The sequence below is a fragment of the Agelaius tricolor genome, unplaced genomic scaffold (assembly GCF_023055355.1).
Source record: "Agelaius tricolor isolate 1412-34295 unplaced genomic scaffold, bAgeTri1.0.p SCAF_174, whole genome shotgun sequence".
Lineage (NCBI taxonomy): Eukaryota > Metazoa > Chordata > Aves > Passeriformes > Icteridae > Agelaius > Agelaius tricolor.
In genome coordinates this window covers 45,785-57,788 of record NW_027269434.1, presented here as the reverse complement: position 1 = coordinate 57,788, position 12,004 = coordinate 45,785, and the positions used below count along the sequence as shown (strand labels likewise).

The 12,004-nt window shown below is 40.2% G+C and overlaps 1 protein-coding gene across 1 annotated transcript in view; it reads left to right on the top strand.

The window, feature by feature from the left end:
• LOC139587074 (collagen alpha-2(XI) chain-like) overlaps positions 1-12,004 on the top strand; it is a 45,960-nt gene that overhangs the window by 21,284 nt on the left and 12,672 nt on the right. Inside the window, exons 11-13 of the mRNA XM_071420930.1 lie at positions 762-815; positions 9,207-9,426; positions 10,349-10,455. Of these exons, the coding sequence (XP_071277031.1) occupies positions 762-815; positions 9,207-9,426; positions 10,349-10,455 (381 nt within the window). The remainder of the gene's footprint in view (positions 1-761; positions 816-9,206; positions 9,427-10,348; positions 10,456-12,004) is intronic.

The window sequence follows — 12,004 nt, the reverse complement described above, 5'->3', positions numbered from 1 at the left end:
GGGGGGTTTGGGGTGGGTGATTTTGGGGCATTTTGGGGCATTTTTGGGGGATTTTGAGGTGGTTTTGGGTGTGAGTTTTTTGGGGGATTTTATGGGGATTTTTAGGGGATTTTGGGGGGATTTTATGGGGATTTTGGGGGGTTTTGGGTGGTTGATTTTTTTGGGGGGTTTTGGGCCATTTTGGGGGGTTTTGGGTGGGTGATTTTGGGGCATTTTGGGGCATTTTGGGGGAGTTTGGGTGGGTGATTTTTTGGGGGATTTTATGGGGGATTTTTGGAGGATTTTGGGGAGATTTTGAGGGATTTTTGGGGAGGATTTTGGGGGGATTTTGGGGGTTTTGGGTGGGTGATTTTTTGGGGGATTTTGGGTGGGTGATTTTTTAAGGGATTTGGGGGGGATTTTAGGGGGATTTTGGGTGGGTTTGGGGATTTTGGGGGCTTTTGGGTGGGTGATTTTTTGGGGGATTTTGGGGTGATTTTGGGGAGTTTTGGGTGGTTGATTTTTTTGGGGGATTTTGGGCCATTTTGGGGGATTTTGGGTGGGTGATTTTTTGGGGGGTTTTGGGGGATTTTGAGGGGGTTTTGGGTGGGTGATTTTTGGGGGGATTTTATGGGGATTTTTTAGGGGATTTTGGGGGCATTTGGGGGGGATTTTATGGGGGTTTTGGGTGGGTGATTTTTTTGGGATTTTTGGGGGGATTTTGAGCCATTTTGGGGGGTTTTGGGTTGATTTTTTTGGGGTTTTCTCTCCAAATCTCCCAGGGGATCCCCGGAGCCGCCGGAGCCTTGGGACCCTCGGGACCCCCCGGACACCCCGTGAGCCCCAAAACACCCAAAATTCACCCCCAAAATCCCCCAAAATTCCACCCCAAAAATCCCCAAAATCCCCAAAATTCCTTTCCTAAAATCCCCAAAATTCCACCCCAAAATCCCCAAAATTCCACCCCAAAAATCCCCAAAACACCCAAAATTCCTTTCTCAAAAATTCCCAAATTCCTTCCCTAAAATCCCTGCCCCTAAATCCCAAAATTCCCTCCCCAAAATCCCCAAATTCCTCCTCCAAAAGTCCCAAAATCCCCTCCCCAAAATCCCAAAATTCCCTCCCCAAAATCCCAAAATCCCTTTCCCCAAATTCCCTGAAAATCCCCCAAATTCCTTCCCAAAATTCCCCCAAAAATCTCCCAAATCCCTTCCCAAAACTCCCCTCCCCAAATTCCCAAAATTCCCATCCCAAAACCCCCAAAATTCCCTTCCCAAAACCCCCAAAATTCCCTTCCCCAAATTCCCAAAATTCCCCCTCCTTAAAATTCTCCTTCCCCAAAATTCCCCACCCCAAAATTCCCCCAAAATCCCCAAAATTCCCTCCCTAAAATCCCCAAAATCCCCTTCCCAAATTCCCCAAAATTCCCTCAAAATCCCCCAAATTCCTTCCCAAAATTCCCAAACTTTCCCTTCCTAAAAAACCCCAAAATCCCAAAATTTCCCTTCCCAAATTCCCCTCCCCAAAATCCCCAAATTTCCCTCCCCAATTTCCCCCTCCTCAACTTCCCCTTTCCCAAAATTCCCCAGAATTTCCCCAAAATTCCTTCCCCAAATTCCCCAAAATTCCTTCCCCAAATTTCCCCAAATTTCCCCAAATTTTCCCAAATTTTGGGATTTTCTGACCCCTCCCCCTTTGTTTCCCTCCCCCTCAGGGTCCGGCCGGGCCCAAAGGAGCCAAAGGAGCCATGGTGAGAACGCCCCAAAAAACCCCAAAATAACCCAAAAAATAACCCAAAAAATGCCCCCAAAATAACCCAAAAATACCCTAAAAAATACCCCAAAAATACCCCAAAATTCACCTGAAACCCCCCCAAAAAACCCCCCAAAAAACCCAAAATAATCCAAAAAATACCCCAAAAATACCCTAAAAATACCCCAAAATCCAGCTGAGACCCCCCCCAAAAACCCCAAAAGTTACCCCAAAAAACCCCAAAAATACTCCAAAAAATACCCCCAAAAATACCACAAAAAAACCCGAAAACCCCCAAAATACCCCCTAAAAATACCCCCTAAAAATACCACAAAAACCCCCAAAAATTACCATAAAAATCCCCCCAAAATAACCCCAAAAATAACCCCAAAAATACCCCCAAAATACCACAAAAAAACCCAAAAATTACCCTGAAAATTCCCCCCCAAAAAAACCCCAAAAATAACCCAAAAAATCCCCCAAAAAAACCCAAAAATAAACCAAACAATACCCCCAAAAAGACCACCAAAAAAAACCCCAAAAAACCCCAAAAATTCCCCCAAAAATCCCCCCACAAAAAAACCCCAAAAAATCCAAAAATAGCCCAAAAATTACCCCCAAAAAGACCACAAAAAACCCAAAAATAACCCAAAAATTAACCCCAAGAATACCACAAAAAAAACCCAAAAACCCCCCAAAATTACCCCGAAAATTCCCCCCAAAAAACCCACGAAAAACCCCAAAAATAACCCAAAAAATATCCCCAAAAAGACCACAAAACCCCCAAAAATTACCCCAAAAATCCCCCCCAAAAAAACCACAAAAAACTCCACAAAAAAAACCCCAAAATAAACCAAAAATACCCCCAAAAAGACCACCAAAAAAACCCCAAAAACCCCCAAAATTCCCCCAAAAATCCCCCAAAAAAACCCCACCAAAAAATCCAAAAATAGCCCAAAAATAACCCCAAAAATACCACAAAAATACCACAAAAAAACCCCAAAAACCCCCCAAAATTACCCCGAAAATTCCCCCCAAAAAACCCACGAAAAACCCCAAAAATAACCCAAAAAATACCCTTAAAATACCCCAAAATCCAGCTGAGACCCCCCAAAAATTACCCCCCAAAAACCCAAAAATAACCCAAAAATAACCCAAAAAATACCACAAAATCCACCTGAAACCCCCCAAAAAACCCCAAAAGTTACCTCAAAATTCTCCCCCAAAAAAACCACAAAAAACCCCAAAATAACCCAAAAATACCCCAATAAACCCCAAAAACTCCCAAATATCCCAAAACCCCAAAAGAACCGAGACTCTGAGAACCCCCAAAAATTTCCCCCCAAATTTCCCCCAAAATCCCCCAAAATTCCCTCACACGCCCCAAAATTCCCCCTCAAACCCCAAAATTTACACCCAAAACCCCAAAATTTTCCCTCCAAATCCCCCAAAAACCCCAAAATTTCCCCCAAAATTCCCCAATTTTTCCTCAAAATCCCCAGAAACCCCAAAATTTTCCCGTTTCCCCCCCAAAATTTTGCCCCAAACCCCCAAAATTTGCCCCTAAATTTCCCCTAAAATCCCCCAGGATCCGCCCAAAAATCCCCAAATTCCCCCCCAAAATCCCCAAAATTCCAACCCCAAAAACCCCAAAATTTGCCCCTAAATTTCCCTCAAAAACACCCAAATTTCCCCCTTAAAACCCCAAAATCCCCCCACCAAAAACCCCAAAATTTTCCCCAAAATCCTCCAAAATTTCCCCCAAATCCCCCCAAAATCTCAACATTTTGCCCCATTTGCCCCAGAAGCCCCCAAAATTTTCCCCAGTTTCCCCCAAAATTTTGCCCCAAACCCCCAAAATTTGCCCCTAAATTTCCCCTAAAATCCCCCAGGATCCCCCCAAAAATCCCCAAATTTCCCCCAAATGCCCAAATTTCCCCCTTAAAACCCCAAAATCCCCCCAAAAATCCCCAAATTCCACCCCCAAAAACCCCAAAAATTTTCCCCCAAATCCTCCAAAATTTTCTCCCAAAAACCCCAAACTTTGCCCCTAAATTTCCCCCAAAATTCCCCCAGGATCCCCCCAAAAATCCCCAAATTTCCCCCTTAAAACCCCAAAATCCCCCCAAAATTCCCCCATTTTTCCTCAAAAACCCCAAAATTTTCTCCAATTTTCCCCAAAATTTTGCCCCAAACCCCCAAAATTTGCCCCTAAATTCCCCCCAAATGCCCAGATTTCCCCCTTAAAACCCCAAAATCCCCCCCAAAATCCCCAAATTCCCTCCCCAAGAGCCCCAAAATTTTCCCCCAAATCCCCACAAAATCTCAAATTTTTCCCCCATTTGCCCCAAAAACCCCAAAATTTGCCCCTAAATTTCCCCCAAAATTCCCCCAGGATCCCCCCAAAAATCCCCAAATTTCCCCCAAATGCCCAAATTTCCCCCTTAAAACCCCAAAATCCCCCCCAAAAACCCCCAAATTTCCCCCAAAAATCCCCAAATTCCCCCCCAACACCCCAAAATTTTTCCCCCAAAACCTCCAAAATTTGCCCCAAAATCCCCCCAAAATCCCCTCAGGATCCCCCCAAAAATCCCCAAATTTCCCCCTTAAATCCCCAAATTTCCCCCAACCCCAAATTCCCCCCCAAATCCCCCCCCAAAACCCCAAAATTTTCCCCCAAATCCTCCAAAATTCCCCCCAAAATCCCCCCAAAATCTCAACATTTTCCCCCATTTGCCCCCCAAGTTTTCCCACAAAATTTCCCCCAAATTTTCCCCAAAATTTTCCCCCAAATTTTCCCCCAAATTTTCCCCCAAAATCCCCCAAATTTTCCCCAAATTTTCCCCAAATTTTCCCCAAAATCCCCCAAATTTTCCCCAATTTCCCCTCAGGGCCAGGCAGGACCCAAAGGGCAGCGGGGACCCCCCGGGCCCCCCGGACACCCCCGTGAGATTTGGGGGAAAATTTGGGGGTTTTGGGCAAATTTGGGGTTTTGGGGGAATTTTGGGGTTTTGGGCAAATTTGGGGTTTTTTGGGGTGTTTGGGATTTGGGGTTTTTGGGGGGAATTTGGGGTTTTTGGGGGGAATTTGGGGAATTTGGGGTTTTTGGGGAATTTGGGGGTTTGGGGGAATTTGGGGTTTTGGGGTGTTGGGGATTTGGGGAAAATTTGGGGAAAATTTGGGGGAAATTTGGGGTTTTTTGGGGTGTTTGGGATTTGGGGTTTTTGAGGGGGATTTGGGGTTTTGGGGGGTTTGGGGGGAATTTGGGGTTTTTGGGGTGTTTGGGGTTTTCGGGGGAAATTTGGGGTTTTTGGGGGGAATTTGGGGTGTTTGGGATTTGGGGGAATTTGGGCTTTTTGGAGTGTTTGGGATTTGGGGGAATTTGGGGTTTTGGGGGGGATTTGGGTTTTTTGGGGGGAATTTGGGGTTTTGGGGGGATTTGGGGGTTTTGGGGGAATTTGGGGGGAATTTGGGATTTGGGGTTTTTGGTGGGAATATGGGGTTTTTGGGGGGGAATTTGGGGTTTTTGGGGTGTTTGGGATTTGGGCGATTTGGGGTTTTTGGGGTTTTTGGGGGGATTTGGGGTTTTTGGGGGGAATTTGGGGTTTTTGGGATTTGGGGTTTTGGGGGGAAATTCGTAGTTTTTGGGGAATTTGAGGGTTTTGGGGTGTTTGGGATTTGGGCGATTTGGGTTTTTGGGGGGAATTTGGGGTTTTTGGGGTTTTTGGGGGGAATTTGGGGTTTTTGGGGTTTTTTGGGGGAATTTGGGGTTTTGGTGTTTGGGATTTGGGATTTGGGGAATTTGGGATTTTGGGTTTTCTTGGGTTTTGGTTTTTGGGGTCTTTGGAGTTTTTGGGGGGAATTTGGGGTTTTTTGGGGAATTTAGGGTTTTTTGGGGGAATTTGGGGGGAATTTGGGGTTTTTGGGGGGAATTTGGGGGTTTTTGGGGTGTTTGGGATTTGGGGTTTTGAGGATTTGGACTTTGAGATTTGGGGGGATTTTGGGGGGATTTTGGGGTTTTGGCAGGTTTGGGATTTGGGGTTTTTGGGGGGATTTGGGGTTGGAGATTTGGGGTTTTTGGGATTTGGGGGGGAACTGGGAGGTTTTGGGGTGGATTTGGGAGGTTTTGGGGGTTTGGGGGATTTGGGGGATTTGGGTGGATTTTTGGGTGGATTTTTGGGTGGATTTTTGGGATTTTGGAATCAGTTTTAGGATTTGGGGTGGATTTTGGGTAGATTTTTGTGATTTTGGGGTGGATTTTTGGGTGGATTTTTCAGATTTTTGGGTGGAATTTTGGGATTTTGGGGTTGGATATTTAGGTTGGATTTTTGGGATTTTTTGGGTGGATTTTAGGCAGAATTTTGAGATTTTTGCGTCAGATTTTTTGGGCTTTTGGAGTGGATTTTTGGGATTTTGGGGTGGATTTTAGGTGGATTTTTCAGATTTTTGGGTCAGATTTTGGGGTGGATTTTGGGATTTTGGAGGTGGATTTTTGGGTCAGATTTTTGTGATTTCGGGATGGATTTTAGGTGGATTTTTCAGATTTTTGGGTCGGATTTTGGGGTGGATTTTGGGTCAGATTTTTGGGATTTTTAGGGTGGATTTTAGGCAGAATTTTGAGATTTTTGGATCCGATTTTTTTGTGATTTTGGAGTGGATTTTTGGAATTTTGGGGTGGATTTTCGGTGGATTTTGGGTCAGATTTTTGACATTTGGGGTCAGGTTTTTTTGGGATTTTTGGGATTTGGGGTAGATTTTGAGTGGAACTTTGGGATTTTGGAATCAGATTTTTGGGATTTTGGGGTGGATTTTTGGGATTTTGGAGGTGGATTTTTGGGTCAGATTTTTGGGATTTCAGGATGGATTTTAGGTGGATTTTTTGGATTTTTGGGTCGGATTTGGGGTGGAATTTTGGGATTTTTGGGTTGGATTTGGGGGTCAGATTTTTGTGATTCTGGGGTGGATTTTAGGCAGATGTTTGGGATTTTTGGATTGGATTTTTTGGGATTTTGGCGTGGATTTTAGGGATTTTGGGGTCGGATTTTGGGTGGAATTCTGGGATTTTGGGGTAGGATTTTGGGTCGGATTTTCGGGATTTTTGGGGTCGAATTTTCCCGATTTCTCCTCAATTTTTAAATTTTCCCCATTTCCCCCCTGTCAGGGCCCTCCCGGTGACTCCATCCCAGCCCTGCCCCTGCAAATTTTGGGGTGGATTTGGGGATTTTTAGGGTGGATTTTAGGCAGAATTTTTGGGATTTTTGGGTCGGATCTTTTGGGATTTTGGAATTGGATTTTTTGGGATTTTGGAGTGGATTTTTGGGATTTTGGGGTCAGATTTTGGGGTGGATTTTTAGGACATTTGGGGTGGATTTAAGGCGGATTTCTGGGTCAGATTTTTGTGATTTCAGGGTGGATTTTTCAGATTTTTGGGTCAGATTTGGGGTGGAATTTTGGGATTTTTGATCGGATTTTTGATCGGATTTTGTGTGGGATTTTGGGATTTTTGGGTCGGATTTTTAGGTCGGATTTTTGGGATTTTCAGGTCAGATTTTTGTGCTTCTGGGGTGCATTTCGGGCAGGTTTTTGGGTCAAATCTTTGTGATTTCCATTTAATTTCCCCATTTCCCCCCTCTCAGGGCCCTCCCGGCGACTCCATCCCAGCCCTGCCCCTGCAAATTTTGGGGTGGATTTGGGGATTTTTAGGGTGGATTTTAGGCAGAATTTTTGGGATTTTTGGGTCGGATTTTTTGGGATTTTGTGGTTGGATTTTGTGGTGGATTTTTGGGATTTGGGGTGGATTTTTGGGTCAGATTTTAGGGATTTCAGGATGAATTTTAGGTGGATTTTTCAGATTTTTGGGTCCGATTTGGGGTGGGATTTTGGGATTTTTGGGTTGGATTTTTGGGATTTTTGGGTCAGATTTTTGGGATTTTTTAGGTCGGATTTTCTGTGATTTTGGGGTGGTTTCTTTGGATTTTGGGGTGGATTTGAGGTGGATTTTTTGGATTTTGGGGTCAGATTTTTGGGTCGGATTTTGGGTGGAATTTTGGGATTTTTGGGTTGGATTTTTGATGGGATTTTGTGTGGGATTTTGGGATTTTTGGGTTGGATTTTTGGGTCGGATTTTTGGGATTTTTAGGTCGGATTTTCTGGGATTTTGGGGTGGATTTTTTGGGATTTTGGGGTTGGATTTTGGGGTCGGATTTTTGGGATTTTGGAGGTGGATTTTTGGGTCAGATTTTTTGTGATTTCAGGATGGATTTTAGGTGGATTTTTCAGATTTTTGGGTCGGATTTGGGGTGGAATTCTGGGATTTTGGGTCAGATTTTTGATCGGATTTGGGGGTCGGATTTTTAGGTGGATTTTAGGCTGATTTTTTGGGATTTTTGGATCGGATTTTTTGGGATTTTGGAGGTGGATTTAGGGATTTTGGGGTCAGATTTTCTGGGATTTTGGGGTGGATTTTTGGGATTTTAAGGGGGTTTTGGGTTGGATTTTTGGGATTTTGGGTGGATTTTTTGGATTTGGGGGGTCAGATTTTTGGGTGGATTTTTGGGATTTTCAGGTCAGATTTTTGTGCTTCTGGGGTGCATTTTGGGCAGGTTTTTGGGTCAAATCTTTGTGATTTCCATTTAATTTTCCCCATTTCCCCCCTCTCAGGGCCCTCCCGGCAACTCTATCCAGCCCTGCCCCTGCAAATTTTGGGGTGGATTTGGGGATTTTTAGGGTGGATTTTAGGCAGAATTTTGGGATTTTTGGGTCGGATCTTTTGGGATTTTGGAATTGGATTTTTGGGATTTTGGAGGTGGATTTTTGGGTCAGATTTTTGGGATTTCAGGATGAATTTTAGGTAGATTTTTGGGTCGGATTTTGGGGTGGAATTTTGAGATTTTTGGGTCGGATTTCGGGGTGGAATTTTGGCATTTTGGGTCTGATTTTTGATCGGATTTTGTGGGGGATTTTGGGATTTTTGGGTTGGATTTTGGGTCGGATTTTCGGGATTTTTGGGGTCGAATTTTCCTGATTTCTCCTCAATTTTTAAAATTTCCCCATTTCCCCCCTCTCAGGGCCCTCCCGGCGACTCCATCCCAACCCTGCCCCTGCAAATTTTGGGGTGGATTTGGGGATTTTTAGGGTGGATTTTAGGCAGATTTTTGAGATTTTTGGGTCGGATCTTTTGGGATTTTGGAATTGGATTTTTGGGATTTTGAAGGTGGATTTTTGGGTCAGATTTTTGGGATTTCAGGATGAATTTTAGGTAGATTTTTGGGTCGGATTTTGGGGTGGAATTTTGAGATTTTTGGGTTGGATTTCGGGGTGGAATTTTGGCATTTTGGGTCGGATTTTTGATCGGATTTTGTGGGGGATTTTGGGATTTTTGGGTTGGATTTTGGGTCGGATTTTCGGGATTTTTGGGGTCGAATTTTCCCGATTTCTCCTCAATTTTTAAAATTTCCCCATTTCCCCCCTCTCAGGGCCCTCCTGGTGACTCCATCCAGCCCCTGCCCCTGCAAAGGCCCAAACGCTCCCCGGGCTTGGGAGAATTCCCGGAGCTCCCGGAATTCCGGGCCCTCGGGGCCCTCCTGGGCTCGCTGGAGTCGGAGCTGGAGCAGCTCAGGAACCCCCCGGGCACGCGGGAGCACCCGGCCAGGACCTGCCAGGACCTCAGGCTCGGCCACCCCCGGCTCCCCGACGGTCGGTGCCGCGCCGGGTCCAATTCCAGACATTTCGGGAAAAAATTCCTTTTTTTTAAAAATGTCTTTAAAATTTTTTTAAATTTTTTTAAATTTTTTTTTAAATTTCTAATTTTTTTAAATTTTTTTTAATTTTTAAAATTTTTTTAATTTTTTAAAAATGTTGTAATTTTTTTTTTAAATTTTTAAAAGTTTTTTTTTTTAATTTTTAAAATTTTTTTAAATTTTTTTTAGGTTTTTTTGAATTTTTTTTTTTTAATTTTTTTTTAATTTTTTTAAATTTTTTATTTAATTTTTTAATTTTTTTAATTTTTTAAATTTTTTTTACTTTTTTAAAAATTTTTTTTGAATTTTTAAAATTTTTTTGAATTTTTGAATTTTAAAAAAATTTTTTAATTTTTTGTATTTTTAATTTTTTTAAATTTTTTAATTTTTTTTAAATTTTGTTTTTAATTTTTTAAATTTTTTTAATTTTTTTGAATGTTTTGAATTTTTTTGAATTTTTTAATTTTTTTTACAATTTTTTTAATTTTTAAATTTTTTTGAATTTTTAAAAATTTTTTTATTTTTTAAATTTTTTTTATTTTTTTAATTTTTTTAATTTTTAACAAATTTTTTTTAAATTTTTTTTAATTTTTTTAAATTTTTTTTAATTTTTTTAAACATTTTTTTAAATTTTTTTTGAATTTTTTTGAATTTTTTTGAATTTTTTAAAATTTTTTAAATTTTTTAATTTTTTTAAATTTTTTTAAAATTTTTTTTTAATTTTTTGGAATTTTTTAAAATTTTTTTTATTTTTTTAAAAATTTTGTTAAATTTTTTTTAATTTTTAATTTTTTTTTAAATTTTTTTTTAAATTTTTTTTAAATTTTTTTTTTAATTTTTTTGAATTTTTTTAAAATTTTTTGGTGATTTTTTTTTAGGGGAATATTGGATCGACCCCAACCAGGGATGCGCCCGCGACGCCTTCAGGGTTTTCTGCAACTTCACGGCGGGCGGGGAGAGCTGCGTGTTCCCCGACAGGGAGGAGGTCAGCATCCAATGGGAAATGGCCCAAAATCAGGGGAAATTTTAAAAAAAATTAAAAAAAAATTAAGAAAAAAATTGTCCCCAAAAAAATCCCCAAATTCCAAAAAAAATCCCCTCGAAATTAAAAAAAAATTCCCCCCAAAAAAATCCCCAAATTCCAAAAGAAATTCCTCGAAATTCATAAAATTTAAAAAAAAATTCCCCTCAAAAAATAAAATAAAATAAAAAAAAAATCAGCCCCAAAATCCCCCCAAAAAGTCCATGAAAATTCACAAAAGTGCAGAGAAATGACCCCAAAAAATTCCCCAAAATTCCAGGAATTGCAAAGAAAATTTCCAATAAAATAAAAAGCAAAGAAACAAAAAGTTCCCCCCAAAAAATTCCCCGAATTCCAAAAGAAATTCCCTCGAAATTCATAAAATTTAAAAAAAAAATTCCCCTCAAAAAATAAAATAAAATAAAAAAAAATCAGCCCCAAAATTCCCCCCATAAAAGTCCAGGAAAAATCACAAAAGTGCAGAGAAATGACCCCAAAAAATTCCCCAAAATTCCAGGAATTGCAAAGAAAATTTCCAATAAAATAAAAAGCAAAGAAACAAAAAGTTCCCCCCAAAAAATTCCCCGAATTCCAAAAGAAATTCCCTCGAAATTCATAAAATTTAAAAAAAAAATTCCCCTCAAAAAATAAAATAAAATAAAAAAAAATCAGCCCCAAAATTCCCCCCATAAAAGTCCAGGAAAAATCACAAAAGTGCAGAGAAATGACCCCAAAAAATTCCCCAAACTTCCAGGAATTGCAAAGAAAATTCCTAAGAAAAAAAGAAAGAAATAAAAATTTCCCCCCAAAAAACCCCAAATTCCAAAAGAAATTCCCTCAAAATTCACAAAATTCAAAAAAAAAAAATTCCCCCCAAAAATGAAAATAAGAAAAAAATTAATCAGCCCCAAAAGTCCAGGAAAATTCACAAAAGTTCAGAAAAATGACCCCAAAAAATTCCCCAAAATTCCAGAAATTTAAAAGAAAAATCCTAAAATAAAACCAAACAAAGAAACAAAACTTTCTCCCCCAAAAACCCCAAAATTCCAGAAGTTGCAAAGAAAATTTCCAATAAAATAAAAAGGCAAATAAACAAAAATTCCCCCCCAAAAAATCCCCAAATTCCAAAAAAATCCCCTCGAAATTCACAAAATTCAAAAAAAAATTCCCCCAAAAAATAAAAAAAATTTAATCAGCCCCAAAATGCCCCCCTCTAAAAGTCCAGGAAAATTCACAAAAGTTCAGAAAAATTATCCTGAAAAATTCCCCAAAATTCCAGGAATTTCAAAGAAAATTCCTAAAAAAAAAAAAAGGAAATAAACAAAAAAAATCCCCCCCAAAAATCAAAAAAATTTAATCAGCCCCAAAATCCCCCCTAAAAGTCCAGGAAAATTCACAAAAGTGCAGAGAAATGACCCCAAAAAATTCCCCAAAATTTCAGAAATTCAAAAGAAAATTCCTAAGGAAAAAAAAAAAAAAGGAAACAAAGAAAAATTCGCCCCCAAAAAATTCC